This window comes from Lissotriton vulgaris, chromosome 2_1, assembly GCF_964263255.1.
Source record: "Lissotriton vulgaris chromosome 2_1, aLisVul1.2, whole genome shotgun sequence".
NCBI classification, from domain to species: Eukaryota; Metazoa; Chordata; class Amphibia; order Caudata; family Salamandridae; genus Lissotriton; species Lissotriton vulgaris.
Window position 1 is genome coordinate 735930829 of NC_141687.1, and position 18913 is coordinate 735949741.

The 18913-nt window shown below is 41.0% G+C and overlaps 1 protein-coding gene across 2 annotated transcripts in view; it reads left to right on the top strand.

The window, feature by feature from the left end:
* Positions 1-18913, top strand: part of CALCB (calcitonin related polypeptide beta) — a 28807-nt gene that overhangs the window by 5235 nt on the left and 4659 nt on the right. Inside the window, exon 4 of one of the 2 annotated variants that reach the window (XM_086956026.1) lies at positions 2293-2481. In XM_086956026.1, the coding sequence (XP_086812152.1) occupies positions 2293-2455 (163 nt within the window). In that variant the 3' untranslated portion in view covers positions 2456-2481. The remainder of the gene's footprint in view (positions 1-2292; positions 2482-18913) is intronic. The other variant, XM_086956027.1, reaches the window with a different exon arrangement.

The window sequence follows — 18913 nt, forward strand, 5'->3', positions numbered from 1 at the left end:
GAGGGTTGGGCGGGGCATTCTCTAATGTGATTGTTGCCAGCTGTTTTTGCCTATTATTTCCAAAGCCACGTCTCCCCTGAAGTTTTGGCAAATGACACCTAAGTGTCTTCCCCGTGACTATGCTGACGCACTAATGACTACGTCACCGGTCGTTTCGGCAAGCATCGACCAAGGCTGTCAAATGACCTATGACGTCATCTCTGCGGCGCCACTCAGGACATTGTATTCGTTTGGTGGTTTGCATTTATTGTTTATTTTAGCATCAGCATAACTCAGCAAGCCCCGCCCCATGAATTAAAGTCACGTATATAACCAGATGGGAAATGAAGCGCGGTCAGTGAATTAAGGCTCGTTCGCTAGCGTATTGCCAACACCCGCCAGCAGATATTTTCTAATAAATTACTTTTTTTTTTAAATAAGCTCTAAAATTACTATCACTAATTTCTCTTGAAGGACAGTAAATAAAAAGAAAAAATAAACGACATCAGTTTGAGTATGTATGTTTAAATTCGAAAAATAAAAAAATGAGCTATTTTTAAAATACTTCTGCTCTTGTCCAGCCTAATTACTGACCCGCAGGTCAGCAGATATTTGATTTTTAAAAATAGAGGGTCGAAAACTATTTCTGAACCTTAAAACAAAAGTTCAGTTTCTTTTCTTATGAAAAAATATATATTTATTTGCGTCGTGAATAATAGTGTTGGGTTTAACGAGGAAAACACCATCACGAAGAAGCGACGCCTCCCCTAAATGTTTTTTTGCTCCGTAATTGGTGGCCGATTTGCCCAATTTTTAAGTTTTTCGAGTCGCTTCGAGACCCTTTGTTTCTCCTACAACAGCGTATAGCCGTTTTCGCCCTCTGTGCTTAATAATAATAATAAAAAAAAACAAGCCCTTCTCGCTTCAGTTTTCGACGTCTGTCAGCGTTGCATAGAGGAAACGGCGAGCCGGTGCTCGAAGTAGGTGCCTGACCCAGAGCAGCGCAGCCCTGCCTCGTTAAAGCACTACTCCTGCTGAGTATGGAGTGCCCTCCCACAATGACCATGAAGTGCTCACGAGCCTTTACTGTCATTTAGGAAAATTAAAATACAAGTCCCAAGACGCAAAGGAGAGCTAGCTAAAATAGAAAGCATATACTGTTGCCTGTATTAGTGAATGTCAAGTTAATACTAATATATCCCTTTGTGCGATGAGACATATTTTGTGAGCAACTCTTTGACAGCATTTCTAATACAAGCAGGGCATTTAAATCACTTGAAACCCCTGGAAACCGCACTCTCGCTCTGTAGGCTCATTTAAGTATTCACGCGATATTAGGCAGCTGTGAACTTGGTTGAGTCAGGTCTGCAGAACCACTGGAGCATTTGAGATCAAAATGGCTGCTTTGACATATTTGTGAATGGCTTACTGTTTCTCCAAAGGATATGTTAAAAGCATTGCTACGGGTCAAGAAGAATGCCTGGTAAATTAATGGCAGACCCAATATTCTGTCTATGAGGAATACCCACGAGAGATTGAAAATTAAATGCTGTTTGTTGAATGGTGCAGAAGCTTAACACAACCAGTAAGGTTGGTCTCTTCTGCCACTCTATTTCACTTCGCTGACTGACAGCTCAGATACGATGATGGCGTGAGGCTCTCAATGCATGGATCATAGCAACAAGTAGTAGTAACCTGTCTAACTAGGCAACGTGATTGGCTGGCCGTTGTTGAGCCCACTAATCAAAATAGCGTATTTTATGATAGTTTGGCCAGAGACACCTGAAACCTGGTTACTGAAAAGAACCCCATTGTAAGTAAGCACCTTATCAAAAGTTTGGACCATAATATCCTCTCTGGGGATTTAGCATTTTTTTTGCAAAAGCCCCTTTATTAGAGTAACCAAAAAGGCTGGTGACCTGTTAGTGAAGTCCACCACAGAAAATCCACAATAAATTAGTCGTGAATGCAAGGTTCCATATAGAACCCATTCTATCTTCTAGAGTAGGGGAGACAAAATTATCTTTTAATCTTACTTTGGGAGAACCAATTCAATACAATAAAAAAGAGAGTACTTAACTTAAGTTCAAAACCATTTTGTCTTATGTTTTGTCTGCACATATCTAAATAAATTTGAGAGGAAAAACTTCCTTGGTCAGACTGCCTGGTACAAATAGCCCAAATGCTATTTTGTGGATAGGGTTGTCTGATACTGGCTTCCCAAGGATAGAACCCAACCAGTTTAGGCTTTGTTGTCTTTAATGCAAGCTCCAAGACGTCTATCTGACATAGCTCTTGTCTTCTTTTCTCTAGTAGTGTTACAGCAAAGAAGCGAGCATGCAATACTGCTACCTGTGTGACCCATCGCCTGGCAGATTTCCTCAGCCGGTCTGGAGGGATTGGCAAGAGCACATTTGTACCAACAAACGTAGGAGCGAAAGCATTTGGCAGGCGAAGAAGAAGCATCCACGTGTAAAGTTCTTCCATTACAGTAGGAATAAGGTAAGACCTACACAAGCTCCTATTGACCTATTTGTATGTCCACTGATTGGGTACATGGGAGTGTTTCAGTCATGGAAGAAACAATGATTTGGATTTCCATATGAACTTTAGCTAGAGCCACATCATATAAGGCTTTTGTGTGTCAGTAGCATCCTGTCACAGAAAAGCAGTGTGGAGGCAAAGCATTACAACATCCATCTGCCGGAAACAGTAGGTACCACCGAGAAGTAATGATAATAAGAGACCGGAAGCAGGGACCTTGGTGTCGAGGGAGGCTCACAGGCATGCCTAGTACAACATAAGTGATGAGCGAGTGTGCTGCCATAATACCAGTGCTTAATTTGGGGGAAAAAAAGTACCAAGGCCCTCATCAGGAGATCATTGAAGCTTCCACCACCCATCGCCCCTGCCAGCGCTGCCAGTAACAGTACAAAAACAACTACTAACCATCACACTCCTACAAGTGTGACAATTCAGACTATTCCAGGCCATCCAAAACTATAAGAATGGCCTGGAAGGTAGGTATTAGTGATTTTTAAGGTATATTGAATTAACAAACAACTGTTGTGCTTGTCTCTAAATTATACAGACAGCACCACCATGTGGCAGACTGTCATAACAACCGGTGTTGACAATTAGGTGATAGTGCCGAGAAACGGAACACACTGGCTCAAATTAAGCACTCCATAATACCTTGTGCACTCAAGGATAGCTTCCTCATTTATATGTCCTGAGGCCAAATTCACCATGTTGTCAGCTCCTTCGTGTTACCCCCTGCTGTATCACATGATTTAGGAGCCTCAACACAGTTGCAGGAATAAGGCCATTCTTTGTGGGACTGCTGGGGATACTCCTGGGCCCATGGTGGTTTGACTGATATTATGTCCTGGCATTACAGTTTATAGCTTCACCTCTAGGTTGCAATGTATTTTGTACCTCACCCATGTACATTTTTGTATGGGAAACATATGGCATATATAGTTAGTGGCACATTCTTCCTGTTATTTTGGGGCTTATACTTGCAGTAACAATGACAATCACATTAGCTTGCAAAAGCCTGACCTGTTACCTTTGAAAAATGTCTGAGAATTATCATGAAGCCACCTAGCATCACAAAATAGGACGCCAAAAGGATCTTACATTTTAAAAGTGGTGCAACAAAATTAACAAAAAATGCCAAATCAAGATTATAAAAATGTCTAAAATTGACAAAATGTATTAGTTAATAGCCACAAAAAAAACTGTTAAAGTAAACCGAGAAACAGAGACAATTTTGCTTAATCTTATTCTATGAAAGTAATGGGGCTAACCAAAGGCACTGGGAATCAATGAAAATTTAGGAAACGTGAAAATGTCGAGACATTTTCCAAGTACCTCTGTGGGTGTTTCTAAGGGGGGCTGAAATGAAAAGTTATGCTGACTTACAAGTGGAAGTCCTCAGAATGGAGCTGGTGGTTTGGCCCAGTATAAAAGCTTACCTTCAGACAAAGTGCTCAACCCTTTACATCTGTTCCCATCTCCAGGCTGTGTTTGGCAAGGATCCCGAGAGGCTGGATAAACTGAGTCAGAGCCACACCGAGAGCCTTGAAGGTTAGAGAAGCTAAACACCTCAATGTGTTGATGCATGATAGAAGGTCAGTGGGTGCACTGGGTGGAATCGGTCAGTTGCTTCTCCTGTTGCAAGTTGTTCGAAGTGGAAACACAAATCTCTTCACTCGGCACCGGTCACTAGCCGCAACATAGTAATGTTCAGCTTTCTTGTGACGGCCTGTGAAGACGAGGGTTTGCAAGGATGGAGAGCACAGAGAAGAAGCAAGGTGTGAGTAGCGGCTGATGAAGTTGCATTGAGGTTGTGGCATTGCCGTGGGAGAGTTGAATGCAGCTGAAACCCACTTTTTAATGATTTGAGGATATTTGTAACTGGCTAACTAAGTTCAGCAGGTCAGTTGAAGCCCTTACTCTGGAAATGTACTGGCTGGTTGCCTTCTGACCATGCCCCTGAGAACCACTTTTGCTAAGTCCTGGATTTGAATGTGAATGCCCAACTGCTTCTGAATTGCAGCTAAGCACAGCCTACCATTTGGCAGGAATTACTTCTTCAAGCCCTTCTGATTACCTCTGGCGTCCTGGACACCACAGCTTCAAGCACTCAAGCTTCTTGACACTTGGAGTTCCCATCTGCAGTTAGGCAAGGTTTCTACCGGGGCACCATCTTTTTTTTTTATAATCAACTTTATTGGTATTTAGATGAAACCACAAACTGACATTGGCAGCAAAAACAAGCACTTTATCTTGATGAAAGACCACAGATAAGAAGAGGGCAGAGACCCATATAGCAGGCCTCAAAATAAACTATCGTGCAAGATTAACACAGTACACACATGCCCACTCATCAATGAACCAAAAATACCACTGGGTTTGGGCTCCCAACAGTAGGGCCAAGCCTCTGAACAATATCCAACTAAACAAACGCCACTAATGTCATCTTATTCCTGTCTTAATTTGTACAAACAAGTTGGGCTTCCTCCAACAAGTCTATCAGACTACTAATTCTGTCAGAATAAATCAACATTTTTATTAGTTTTCTTTTCGAAGTCAGAACATAATTGAATATTAATATACCATGGTTACGATATATTAAAACTCAAATAGATATTCTGGGCAGCCCCGATTTGTTTTCAAATCCTAGGGCTCTAAGTAGGGTGGCTATCAAAGCCATAAAATCCCAGTTTCTTAACAGGGCAATGTTAATGAGGGAAGAAGGGGACCTAGTCAAACCCTCAGTCAGGAGCTTTGTAATGCTGAGTTTAGGAAGAGAAATCCAGCCATACTTGACTTATATAAACAAGCCATATCATTTGTTTGTATTGACAAGATTCAAGTATAACATGCTCCCATGGCTACTATCTTTCCCAAAAGGTTTTTCCAAGGATGTGTTGTGATAGCCATAAGAGTGCTACTAATTGTGGATTAATTTTTTGTAAATAATTCAAAGCATTTAAAATGTGTTGTCTATGGCTATGTAAAAAAATTGAAGTTTATCAAAGGATTTATTTGTAAATATTTTTTCGTTGCACCGTGAGTGGATGAAATGTTGTGAAAGTTTTATGAAGTTGGAATGTGATAATGAATGCATGATGTTTCATTCTTGTGTTTTTGAAAGTTTTTACTGTTGTAATTCGGATGTAAAAATGTAAAAGAAAGATATTCATTTATGTTCTGACTTCAAAAAGAAAACTAATAAAATGTTTGATTTATTCAGACAGAATTAGTAGTCTGATAGACTTGTTGGAGGAAGCCCAACTTGTTTGTACAAATTAAGACAGGAATAAGAAGACAGTAGTGGCTTTTTTCAGTTGGATACACTCATCAATGAAGACATCAGATTGAACCATTTGCCCCAAATCCTTTCAAATAGCTTGGGGCAGCCCCGGGCCTCGAAGGTGGGGTTCTTCCTGGGTACCGCACCAGTCCATCCCCCCTCCCCCCGTCTCCATCTCCGCACAGTAGGAGGCTTGGCGCGAGACCAAAGTGCTGCAATATCACGTTTTGCCACTGCCACTGCAGTTCCAAGAAAGCGCTTGTCGGCTCGAGATCCACCTCGGCACCATCTTAACACCTTCAGCTCGGCGCAGATTCCTGCGCTGTGCTGAACGTTCTAATGAGCCATCGTGCTCATGACGGAATGGTTCCGTCATGAGCACAGCCAACCGACGCTCATGACGGAACCGTTCCGTCAATAGCATCGAAGGGGTCAATTAGCAAATCGAGTTCTTAACATCTGGTAGAAAAGCATGCCAGTCCTTGGAGGGCACGGGTGCAAGTGAGAAGGACTGTTCCTTTCCTTTGCTCATAGAGCCAGCCTGCTTGTACTCCCAAATCTGCCACAATGGTTATGAGCAAAACCCTACACATTCTCTAGGGGAAGCTCCATAGTTACGCAGTGGCATATTTTGAAGCCCCACGGGCTCTACTTACAGCTTTTTGTCAATACTCGCCATTTTATTGAAGTTGAATTTTCAACATCCTGGTTCAACAGTTTTAGGGCTACTAAAGGTTCTTGCCTACCATCCAGGAAATCCAGAAAGACCACACCGTACTTCATCTAGAGTAACGTTTATTTTACTTTGATGAATCACAGACATGGTAAGTGGTCTTGTTTCTGGCCCACCACACAACCCTGCTCATTGCTTTCTGGAACTATTCTCAACTCTGCCTGCCTTTCTGATGACCATCCTATCATAGGAGTTTCCCAGATAGTTACATCAACATATAAATTGGATTTCACAGCTATGGTCCCAGACTGAGGGATGTTGATTGTGGGAGGCTAGGATCGATACATACCTTTTACCTTTGCAAACTATATTTTTGTTAAAAGGTCTCAACATCGTACTGAGATTTAATAATGCTATTTCTAGTTACATTCTGAAGAGTATTATGCTTGTGGCTGCTTTTCTTAATGAAGAGACAATTCTTTTTAATGATTGAATCACACAGTGGCTTGTTACCCTGCTGTGTACTATGTGATGACAATTAAGCACGCATGACAGATACATACAAAATGTTGACACATGTAAACATTGATTTCCTTATCTACTACAAAATCCATATGAACAAGGGCCTTATTACAGGTACGGCAGTCCTTAGGACCGCCGTACTCGTGGTGGCCATCTGACCACCAGCGCACTGCAGGCCCGCCCGCAATATTACGAGTTGGGACGTCGGTCCGCCACAGGACCACTACGTCTGCTGGGGTACCAGTATCCGTTGGCAGGCACGCAGCGGTAGGGGAGTTACAATATGCTACCAGGGCCTCTGCGGCACCGATGAGCATATTACAAGTTATCTATCCGCTGCCCCTTTCGTGGCAGTGAGCCCGCCATGAAAAGGGTGTCAGAGAGGCAACAAAGGGGGTCCAATAGGGCCCGTGAGCTCCTGTGCCTAGTGATGCATGCGGGGGGCACATGTTGTGCCCCTTGGATTTGCACCCCCCAGTTCCTGCGAGGTGTGGTGTAGAAACATAAATTTGGTGCTCGTACAGCTGCATATTAGGCTCTCTTATGAGCATAACAGCCCACCGCCATTAGTCCGCCTCAGCACCGCCCACCTGACCAAGATTAAACTTGAAATCCGACGGGCGGGTCAGCATGGCCATGGTGTTCCTCCAGTGGACGGCGCAGTGGCAGCGCCGCTGGAGGACCCCCACAGTCGTAATAAGGCCCAGAGTCTGATTGGGTGTTTTTCCTGCATACACATGCATTCACGTTAGAAATGCATTTTAATTCAAATATACCCCTGAATGCTTACTAGAAGGCCAGACCATTGCCAAGTCACAGCCCTTTTACAGTGTGCCAATAACTTGGATGATGATGGTCCAGTAAACGTCTGAGGCAAAATACTGGCCTCAGCTTTCAGTCAAAGTCCAAAATATGAATATTTAGGCAAGCATCACACCTGTGAGTTACAGCTTCCAGATGCCTTCCACACTAACACTGCCTCTGACATAGGCTTTCTAATGCTGGAAGTTTTGAACACATTCGTCTTAAGACTGCATTCTGCTCTTGCTTGTGGTATGGAATTGTGTGAAATTGAGTTTGGGGGTTATAGTATGTTATATTCCTATGCCATTGTCTGGGAGCCTAACTACCACATTTGTTTGAATTTATTCCAGGATAATGTCGTGCTTCTGTTGCTACCTACATTTGAAAATATGTGCTTATGCACAACTTTTGTTAAGTCCTGGAATGTAGCAGCTTCTGTCCCCGAGTATTTAGTAGAACAGCTAGATTTCAAAATCAAAAGTGATTTATAACAAATTCACCTAATTAAATCACTGACTGCCATTTGGCTATTGATTCCCATAGATTTATTACGCTACCCCTATTCTGTTCTCAAAGGGATGGAGTAAGGGGCTAGACCGTCTGAGTGCCAACCTTGGAGATATGAAAACTTAGGCAAATGGGCCCCTCAAAACCTCTTGTATGGGCAATAGCCCTTACGGGTTCTCCCGCAGATTAGCCGGAGAAGCTATACGTTTATGGGAATCAATAGCCAATGAGCAGTGAGTGATCCAATATATGTCAGTTTGTTATAAATAACTTTTGACTGATATGTAACAATGGAGGTGTGTGGACGGTGACTTTAAGGCAGAGGTCTTCAAACTTTTTGGCTCAGAGCCCCCCCTAAGCAAAATGTTTTGTGGTCGGGCCCCCCTCCAAAATGTATTGCAATGAATAGGGGAGCAGGAGGGGCATGGCTGTGTGCAGGAGGCAGGGCTTATGAGATGATTTCAAGAGAACTTTCTCTATAGCTTATAAACCGGACTAGCTATGAAATTTATAAAACAGCGAATGCATCAAACAAAAACATATATTATCCCAAACATACTTATTGTCATAATTGGGGTGTTAAACTGGAACTAATGAGGTGAAATATTTCCCTTGACAGTAGTGCCATGAGTTAAAATGATAAAATAATGAAGTAATGCTAACCGCATAATGTGCCGCATTGTTCCGCATAATTTCCCTGTTCCTGCTGCATAATTTAGTCAAACCTGCAGCATGATGTGGTCCTCTCCTGATAAGTTATTGCAGCAGCTCTGCTCAAAAATTTATGGTTGCAAAGATTTGAATTACACACATTACTAAACCAATTCTCCCACCCCCTTGCTACCTTACTCTCAGAAGGAAACAAGCAGAAGTTACCCTGGTGTGCACCCAATGTCAGTTGCAAAGAAATACACTGGAGAGTGTGGTAAAACCAAGTACAATTCACACTTGCTGAGACGCATTGAGATGTGGCGCATTGTGAAAGGCCTAGTGTCATTGACAGTTGTAGAAGAGCACCCATAAAAGGCAGTATTTAATTTTACAGAACACTGATTATAATATTGCTCTGTTTTGATAATAATTGCTTTTTCAGAGGTGTATAAAGAAAGCACTGAAGCAATGCAGAATTGCACACAAACTGTCCATATATACAGCAGAGTGGACATTTCACAGCTACATAGGTGCCTGCATGCATTTAGAGCACAAGGTGTGGTGTTTCATAGATGAAGGGCATTAATAGAATTTTCAAGAGTCTGTTGATGCCCCAAGATCTTGAGTAGACGGACTAGTTTCATGCTTTGGTGTCTGCCTGAATAGAGTTTAAAAAGATTGTGCTTTCACGTACGAGCAGCTTGCAGCTCTAACACTCAATGGGAAAGCTTCTCCTGCATGTTATTTCACACCACCTGAAGGAATACTCATGGCTGCAGCTTACAGTGATTTTTTTTTTTATAGATTCGGGGCAGAGAAATGTAATAATCTATTCAAGGCAGCACAGCTCCTAATATATAGTTAAAGCAGAGTGGCTCCTAACCGTTGAATATTTCTCCTGTTTTTAAACAGGCCTTTTTTCACGTCACCCTAATACTGAATCTAAAAGACCTCATGTCACCAAATCTTCAAAAAATAAAATAAGTTGAAGTAGAGAGAGTGGGCCTTGGGCCATCACTCTTAAGCCGTTCTCTTTCATTTGGAGGCTAGATCGGGCTTTTTTATTTTTTTTAGCAAATTCTTTGACCCTGCCAGCACACTCCCTGACCCCCACCCCCACGCCACTGATCACAGTTCACACTTCTCGTCTCCGAGTAAATGAAGACAGACTGGAATGCAGCAAACTAACATCGCTGCACTTCCAGGCCATCTTCATTTACATGTACTTTCAGAGGCATTCGCGCCCCCCTGGGAACCCATTGGCGCCCCCCCAGGGGGGCGCGCCCCACAGTTTGAAGATCTCTGCTTTAAGGTGTTCCTCTTACATTTGCGCGCTTTGAAACATTTCTCATTTTAGTTCATATGAAATTGTTGTCTTTGCTTGTGGTGCAATAGTTGTCCTTTTTCTCAGGATGCAAATACACATCAATTGCACTTTTGGCTCCACACCAAGTGTACCTTCACTATAACGTAAAATAAAAATAACAAATGGATTAGTCCATTTTATTTCGTTATTCACCACAACCCTTAAGGGTTAAAGTAGGTTGAGACAAAAAAAAGCACTGAAATAGTCTTCCACCACCTGAGGTTGTCAGATTTCAGGGTAAAGAGGGACCAATGGCTTCTTAAATGTACTTCTAATCTTTGTTTCGTATAAAGTCAAAGTAAACTTTCCAAGGATCTAGTGTAGGCAGATTTAAGTAGGCCAACAGTTAGATAGGCAAAAAAGTCAAATAAAGAAAAAAAGGAAAGTTCAGACAAGGACTTTTAAAAATAAAGACTTAAAGCCATAGGTAAAAAACCAAAATAAAAATAAAAAACAAAGTATTTCTTCCCGGACAAATAAACAACTTAACTGATGAAAATGACTCCTTTCTGCCAGACAGGAAAGTACAAGGACCAAGCATAAATTCTTAGTAGTAAATTAAGTATCCGTGATGGAAAGATGATGTATTTGCACAGCTGAAGAATCCCATGTTCTGACTAAGCCAGGAGGGCACACAGGAATATGAAGTGGTGACATTCTGGAGTTACATGAACAGGAATGCTTGCTGGTTGTGCTCGAGATGGTGGTTTTGATGTGTGTGCACCTAGGCCCTTTGCACAAATTTTTTACCACTGGTATCTATGTTTTGTACCTGAATTTCTCGCACAATGCTGGGTGTCGGTAAACTTATGGATGTCATTTAGGGGTCACAGCTGCGACCCCTGACTTGCCTCTTGAACTCCTGGAACTGCTTTTGCGACCCCTGGCCTCAGAGGTGGCAAAATCAGTGCATGGAACACAGGGGCTGCTCTTCCTAATGGATGCTGGTTGGAGGTCCACTTGCCTGGCTTCTGGCAATTTTTTAATTATACAAATAGTGAATAATATTATTCATCATTGATAACTTTATTTCAGTTGCCCAGACCATAAAAGTGCAGATAAAATACATACACACAAACACAAAAGGGGATAAAACAATAAATAACATATCCAGTAAAATTTAGGCCTAAAAATATATTAAACATTAATGGTTATCAAGGTATACAAAACAAATGAAAAAAAAAAATAATTTTATTCACTATTAGTGCAATAAAAAGTGGAGTAACAGAGCAGGAATAGTTCCCTATCTGAAAGCTAAGGTAAGTAAAAAATGCTCTTAAATGTATCCTGTATGCAAGCTTGCAGGTGAGAGTGTGTTTATGTGGGCAAGAGTGTGTGAATGTGTTAGTATGTGTAAGCATGTATGTATGAGTCGAAGTAAAGGTCAAATTGCATATGGTCATTTCCGCTACCCATGGCATTTTGATGAATTGACATCCATGAGAAAATGTAGAACATGTTCTTTACATTTACAGAAATATTCCTTTATTACTTTTGTATGAGGGTTTTTTAGACCTCAGCAAATGATTATGGTCATGCACACTAGGCTTGTTTGTATTCTCACCGGTATAAGTTCTCAGGATGGAGAGGGAATGCCACTTTAAATACTGATTGTAGACACTGGGGTTTCGATTCACAAAGTACATTTTTTTTGTACGTGAATTAGTTTCACATTAGTAAGTTCTACACAAAATGCAATTCTCAAACTATGACTGTAGGCCTCTGCCCCTACGATGTTCCTTGTATTGAGATCTCTGCCACCCTGGCCAAGACCTCCACAGATGCAAGTACACTACTTTGTAGTAGTGTGGACGGGATTGGGGATAGAAGTTGGGAAAATGGGGACTAATTACTCAACAAAAAGTGGGTTAAGGGGAATTTAAGGAGGGCTTTGGAAGGGACATCCTAATACAAACACACAACCACAAAAGAGTAAGGCCATTGCAATTCCTCAAATACACTTCTAAAGTTAGTCTAGTCCTAAAAGTTTCAAAATAGATGTAAATGTCCTTCCACCTTGACTTGGACCAAGTCAAGCACCACACATGGTCACTCACTTCCATACAAAAAAAAAATGGAGTCATAGGAAAAAATGACATCCCAATGGATATAGTCTTTTCCTTATCAGAGGTAAATTGGCCATCACCGAAAGCTCTAACTGTAAAGCCCCAGGTCCAGATGGTATTCCTATTGATATCTACAAGGCTAATATTGATCTATGGGCCCGCTCCTGACAAATGTGTTAAACAGTTATAACAAAAGTGGGTTTGCTTCCACTTGGCAGGATGCAGTAGTAGTGCCAATATTTAAAAAAGGCGATTGAAACGATCCAAAATGTTACCGCCCTATTTCATTGCTTGACTCCCTAATGAAAATAGCAGGCCGAGTCATTTTAAACAGGCTACAGGTATGGCCCAGGGAAGAAGGTATTTTATCTAAATTCCAATATGGGTTTAAGTCTGGTCGGGGTACTATTGAACAAGGACTTAATCTGGCAATGCTGATAGGAAAATATAAGACGTCCAAAAAGGGAAATCTATTTATGACATTCGTTGGTCTCAGCTCAGCGGTTGACTGTCTGAGCCATGATGTCTTGTGGGACACCTTGACAAGCCTGGGCGTTGATGTAAACATTCGAAATTTTCTTATGGACCTATATAGAGGGGCAGGGGCAAAGGTGCGTTATGGTAAGAAAGGTGAATGCACTAAAAAATGTTTAATAATGAAGGGTGTACGTCAGGAATGTATCCTTGCACCCTTTCTTTTTAATCTTTATATCAATAGTGTAGCAGACCATTAAACAAAATTGGCTGTGGACTACCCCCAAATTGATGGTGCCGCAGTCCCTATTCTTCTCTACGCAGATGATGCGGTCATCATGGCAAGAACCCAATTAGGCCTCCAGAAGGCGTTAGCCAGCTTTTCAGCATATATGGGTTCCAGGGGTCTGAAAATCAATACTGGGAAAACCTTTACTAAGTGCTGCACATCAAATAATAAGGCAGCTTGTAACTCATTTTTAGAACAGTCAAAGATAGCAAAAACTAGTACATTTTCCTACTTGGGTGGTTGTTTTTAATAAAAAAGGTACATGGTATACAGCGAAAACTACTAGATGTTTAGCTTTCTCACGTGCTATAGGGGCTCTTACACAGTTCGCCAACAAGTTGGGTGGCAGGCCTGCACACATTCTGCTTGATATTTATAAATCTAAATGCGTGTCGACTGCCACTTACGGGGCTGGCATCTGGGGTATCTCAGACTGCCTGGAAATCCAGTTGAAGGAAAACAGCTTTTTTAAGAAACTTGCTAGTCGTCCCCAGATCTACTTCAACCTATGCTTGTCACATGAAACTTGCCACAGCATATATTTCTGACATAATCAGGATCAGCCCTGTGATGCTATGGCACAGGATCTGGACCTCTACATAAACTGATCTTAATAGTGCGATCATTACAGACTGCATGCGACATGAGGGGTCTAAAAACATACAGTGCCTCTCTTATGTCAAGGAATTTCTAATAAACATAGGACATCCGGAATTTTTCAATACAACGTATCTTTATCTACCATATCCAAAAAAATGTTAAAGGAACAATGCTCTGTCTTTTTGGCTGACCAACGCTGGTCTATTGAGGGGAAGAAGGCTTCTGTTCTGCATCATTATTCACTTTTGCAGGATTTTGGCTTGCAGCTCTACTTGTCCCCTGAGTTGGCCAGCTATGATAGAATGCTTTTGGCACAGCTGAGAATGGGCATCTTTTTTAGGATAGTCACCTTTCCAGCCATAAACGACTGGTCCAAAAACCTAATTAACTGCCCATGCGATAACCATTCTGTGCAGTCTACGATTCATTGCATTCTTTTTTGCAAATATTTGGGTGGGGACGAAAAAGATATCTAATTCCCCTGTTAAAGCTTTGGGGCTTAAGACAGTGTAGACCAGCCCTTTTTAAGATCCTCTTGCTTCAGGATGAAATGACTATAAGTGCTGTATCTAAGTTCCTAAAATTCATTATTAGATGTAGATCTTCTATGGTTTGAACGAACTTTTGCACTGCTAACCGCACTTTGTGCGTAATCGAATTGTAATGTACTGAAGTAATGAATCTGATTGATGTATTTATATGCACTATAGAGAAAGCCCTAATACGCATTGCTTACATTTGAACATTTTTATAACATTTGTCTATACTTTTTATACTTTTTATATATAATCTGCTTTGCATTTAACCATAACTGAATTTTTAAATTCTGTGTGTTTTTATATTGTGCTTATGATTTTTATGAAATCGAATAAAGCTATCTTTGACTTTGACTTGACACCCCATACACATTAATGATGTTAAATTAATTTAATTAGTAAAGAGTGTATATATATATATATATATATATATATATATATATATATATATATATATATATATATATATATATATATACATACAGTATACAGTACATAGTGTGACATTAGAGTGATTTTTTAATCGTAAACACCCTCCTAGATGTTGGAACTATAAGTTCCTTACAATTTATGCTGTTGCGACAGTCCTTGCACGATCCACAGCATTTGAAACCCGGGTTGTCTTTGGGTTCGCTGTTACTCACTACACTATTGGGGCTCAGATCATCCTTAAGCAATCTGAATTTCCTAAAGGTGATCTGGGGATTAGGATTCAGGTATGGTTTTAAATGATAATCGGTCAGAAGGACATGCCAGTGTTTATTAAAAATCTTTCTGATCTCATGTGCCTGTCCTGAAAAGGTTGTGATGAATCTAACTTTGGTTTCTTCTTCTCTGATTTTGTTTGGATTCAGCAGCTCATTTCTTACGGCGTTGTCCACTTTTTAACATGCCTGAACAATGGTTTTATTTTTATAACCTCTTTCTTTGAAACAACCACACATTATGGTTTTTTCCAGCTCATAATCCGCTGTGGTGCTGCGGTTTCTTTTTGCTCGTAACAGTTCCCCATAGGGTATACTGTCCACCAAGCTTCTGGGGTGTGCACATCTCGCATTTAGAAAGCTATTACCTGCAGTTTCCTTGCGAAAAAGGCTGGTGGTCATGGTTGTTCCCTGGATTTTTACTTGTATGTCGAGAAATTCAATTTTGGTCTTGTGGATATGTTCAGTAAAGGTTAGATTCACATTGTTCTTGTTTAGTAAACCTACAAAGGCTTTTGCAGAGTTTTTGTCGCCATTCCAAATCATAAAGATGTCATCGATGTACCTAAACCACAGGACAACATTGGTGTTAAATGTGGCTAATTGACTGGACACCTGCTCCTCCCACCAACCCATAAATAGGTTGACATAACTGGGGGCGAAGCAGGTGCCCATAGCCGTGCCCTGTGACTGTCGGTACATCTTGGCATCAAAAATAAAAAAATTGTTAATCAGACAAAATTCAATTAATTTGATTAGCATTTTGGAATGTTCAAGATATGAAATGGATCTAGATTTTAAGAAATGTTCCACAGCTGTCAAACCAAGATCATGCCTTATGCATGTATATAGGCTACTGACATCGAGGGTAACCAGTGTATAAGACGGTTCCCCATATATACCCTCAATCATTTTAAGAAAATGGGTAGTATCTTTTAGGTATGACGGGAGGGAGATGACAAAAGGCCTTAGGTAATGGTCGATGTATTGGGATGTGTTCTCCAAAAGGGAGCCCATTGAAGACACAATTGGCCTCCCTGGTGGATCCACCGCATTTTTGTGTAGTTTTGGGAGGAGATATAGGATAGGAGTTTTAGGATGTTCACAGCATAAAAACGTATATTCCTCCCATTCCAATAGTCCTCTATCTTTGCAATCTAGCAGTAGATCATCAAAAGTACTCTTGACAGTTCTTATGTCTGACAGTGTGCATGGCTGATAGCATGATGTATCTCCTAACTGTCTCAACCCTTCAGCCAAATATTTCTCCTTGTCCAATACAACAACATTTCCCCCTTTGTCTGCATTACGGATAACGATCTGGCTGTCAGCCTTCAAGTTATCAATTGCTTTTTTGTGTACAAGGGAGAGATGTTTTGTATTGATCGGTACTCGTTTAGTTCGCAGTTTTTTAATGTCATTGAGTACCCCTTTTACGAATACTTCCACCGCTTCACATGCGATGTGGGGAACAAACCTTGATTTAGACCTAAAATCACTTCCCGGATTTATATTGGTAACTTCATCCAATGAGTCAATATTTTCAATGGTCCCTGAGGAGATCACCTCCAAAAGTTCAACATCAACAGAGTTTAAATTACTGGGACTGGCAGTTGAGATATCAGTAGATAATATCGGCACTTGTGTTTCAAACCATTTTTTTAGTTTCAGTTTCCTTGAGAAATAAAATAAATCTATCTTGGTTTGAGCATAGTTCAAATTCGTGGAAGGACAAAAAGATAACCCCAATGCTAATACTTCATTTTCATGTACAGTTAAAGGTCTTTGAGAAAGATTAATTACCGTCATATTTTTGCCTTGCTGCCCCGTGTCATGACTCCCACGGGCGATTTTTCTGCGTTTTTGTCTGGCTTTTGCTTGTTTGTTCCTCGTGGTCTTCCCCAGTTATATAATAACAGATAAGGCAGAACCAATGCTCACCACTACTGTTCTGGTCCTGAGGAAGTGCCTAGATCCTCCTGACACCCAGGGCACGAAACATGTTGACTGAGCGAGAGTAGGGCATATATAGCTAGATACATAGCCTCTAGTTCACCACCCCTCTCTCTATTTTTTAATCAGGCAGTTTACCTTCTTGAATAAATAACTAACTGACCTGTTTTAACTCACTCCACTTTCACAACTACATATACTAGGCCCCTTACTCCCACGGCACCCAACGGCAGGAACAAAAGATCCCCGCCAAAGAGCCTCGTACTGGGTGCCCGTTGGCTATTGCAGCGCCAACCTGACGAGGGGCAGGCTCATATGATGAAGCATGACACCTAGCTTGCTAGGTGTGTGAGAGCCCTAGTTCCGAAAGGGGGAATTTCTCTCCCCCCTCTCTATTTTGTCAGTATGGGACTATTCCTTGTTCAGCCCCACTCTCTGTATCTACCTGTTCTTTCATTTTGACCCCATACCCTTCTTGCGTACAACACTGATCAACAGTTACCAATTTTCTTTACAACGTCACTGTCATGTTTCTAATAAGCATTGAAAAATATTGTACACAATGTGTAGCTGTGGAAAACAAGTTCATGATAACATATATAACATAGTGACCCCAATGTGGTGTAATTGATAATCTTTTGCCCATCTACATAACTACATTGAGTCAAATACGCTTGTGGTGGTTTTAACTAAGGTCAATTAATTAAAGTCTTCATACTTATGTAGGTTGAAGAGTGCTAGTCAATCTTGTGTTCTTCTAAGTAATTTCCCTAGAAACATGATCTGTTTTGTGAAATAAAATTCCAGTATTGCTGTTACTCAGAGCTTTCAATGTAAGGCTTCTAATTTGAAAAACTTGTCTTGGTTGGAAACTGGGAAGTTGGTAATCATTCTATCGCCCAACTCTACAATTGTCTACTTTGCTCAGAGCTGAAGATTTTCTGCCCGTTGCAGTTATTATTATCTTGCCAGCCTTAGAATCACTTGGGGCCCGATTACAGGTAAGTAAAATTCCATGTTGTGATTCTGGGCAACTAGAATTACCGATACTGGCTGGAATCTCTGCATTGAATAACTGTATTTATGAGGTTTACCCCACAGAATGGGGAAAGACCACGGCTTGAGTTGAGGGCAGATGCTATCTACCCACTATTTTCAGAGACTAGACGCCATCTACCTTGCTGCAAAGCTGGCCACTTTTAGCGGAGTGACGTTTTTTGTTCCTACTTCTCCTGAAATTCACAGAAATATATTGAACTCGTCCTGGTGTCATTTTCTGACACTAGGGGACTTCCAACAGCACCAGCACATTGCTGTTGTTCCAAGCAGCAAAGTGTAGGGGAAGGGGAAGTGGATGATCAAATTCCAGCTTGGTGTGTGGAAGAGCAAAAACGACATTGGGGTGTGCAGACCCCTGACGAAGGGTCATGTTGGTATGGACCCGAAATGCATTGGGTGAATTGAAACATTTGAGAATCGTATCATGACATGACTTCATAAGAATTGAATTATGTTGGTCAGAATCTTCCGTTCAAATATATGAAACTCATGAACTGAAAAATTTGGATAAAGCAAATAAAATCAATGAACTTTGAGTAGAAACTTGTTTTCTTTGTTAAATGAGTGCTCAGCCTCGAGGATAGTGTGTTCTACCCTCAACATTCTTTGATAATTTAAGACACGTTCAGACTACGTGTGACGACTAGAGCACCTTCTTACGAATTGAACTAACTTTGTTAAAAATTCAAGAAACATTGAGTGCATCAGGATAACACTGTCAAATTCCAGCTTGGCCCATAACAAAGGCCAAAGTTAAGGGGCTATCAGGCCTCTATTTGTTGGAAGATCCAGACTAGAAAATTTCAGGAGCCTCACACCTAAATGTAATGGAGGGGAAACAAAAGGAACACATGCATATCACTTCACAGGTACTTAAGAGAGGCCTGCAGTTGACTTTGTTCAGTC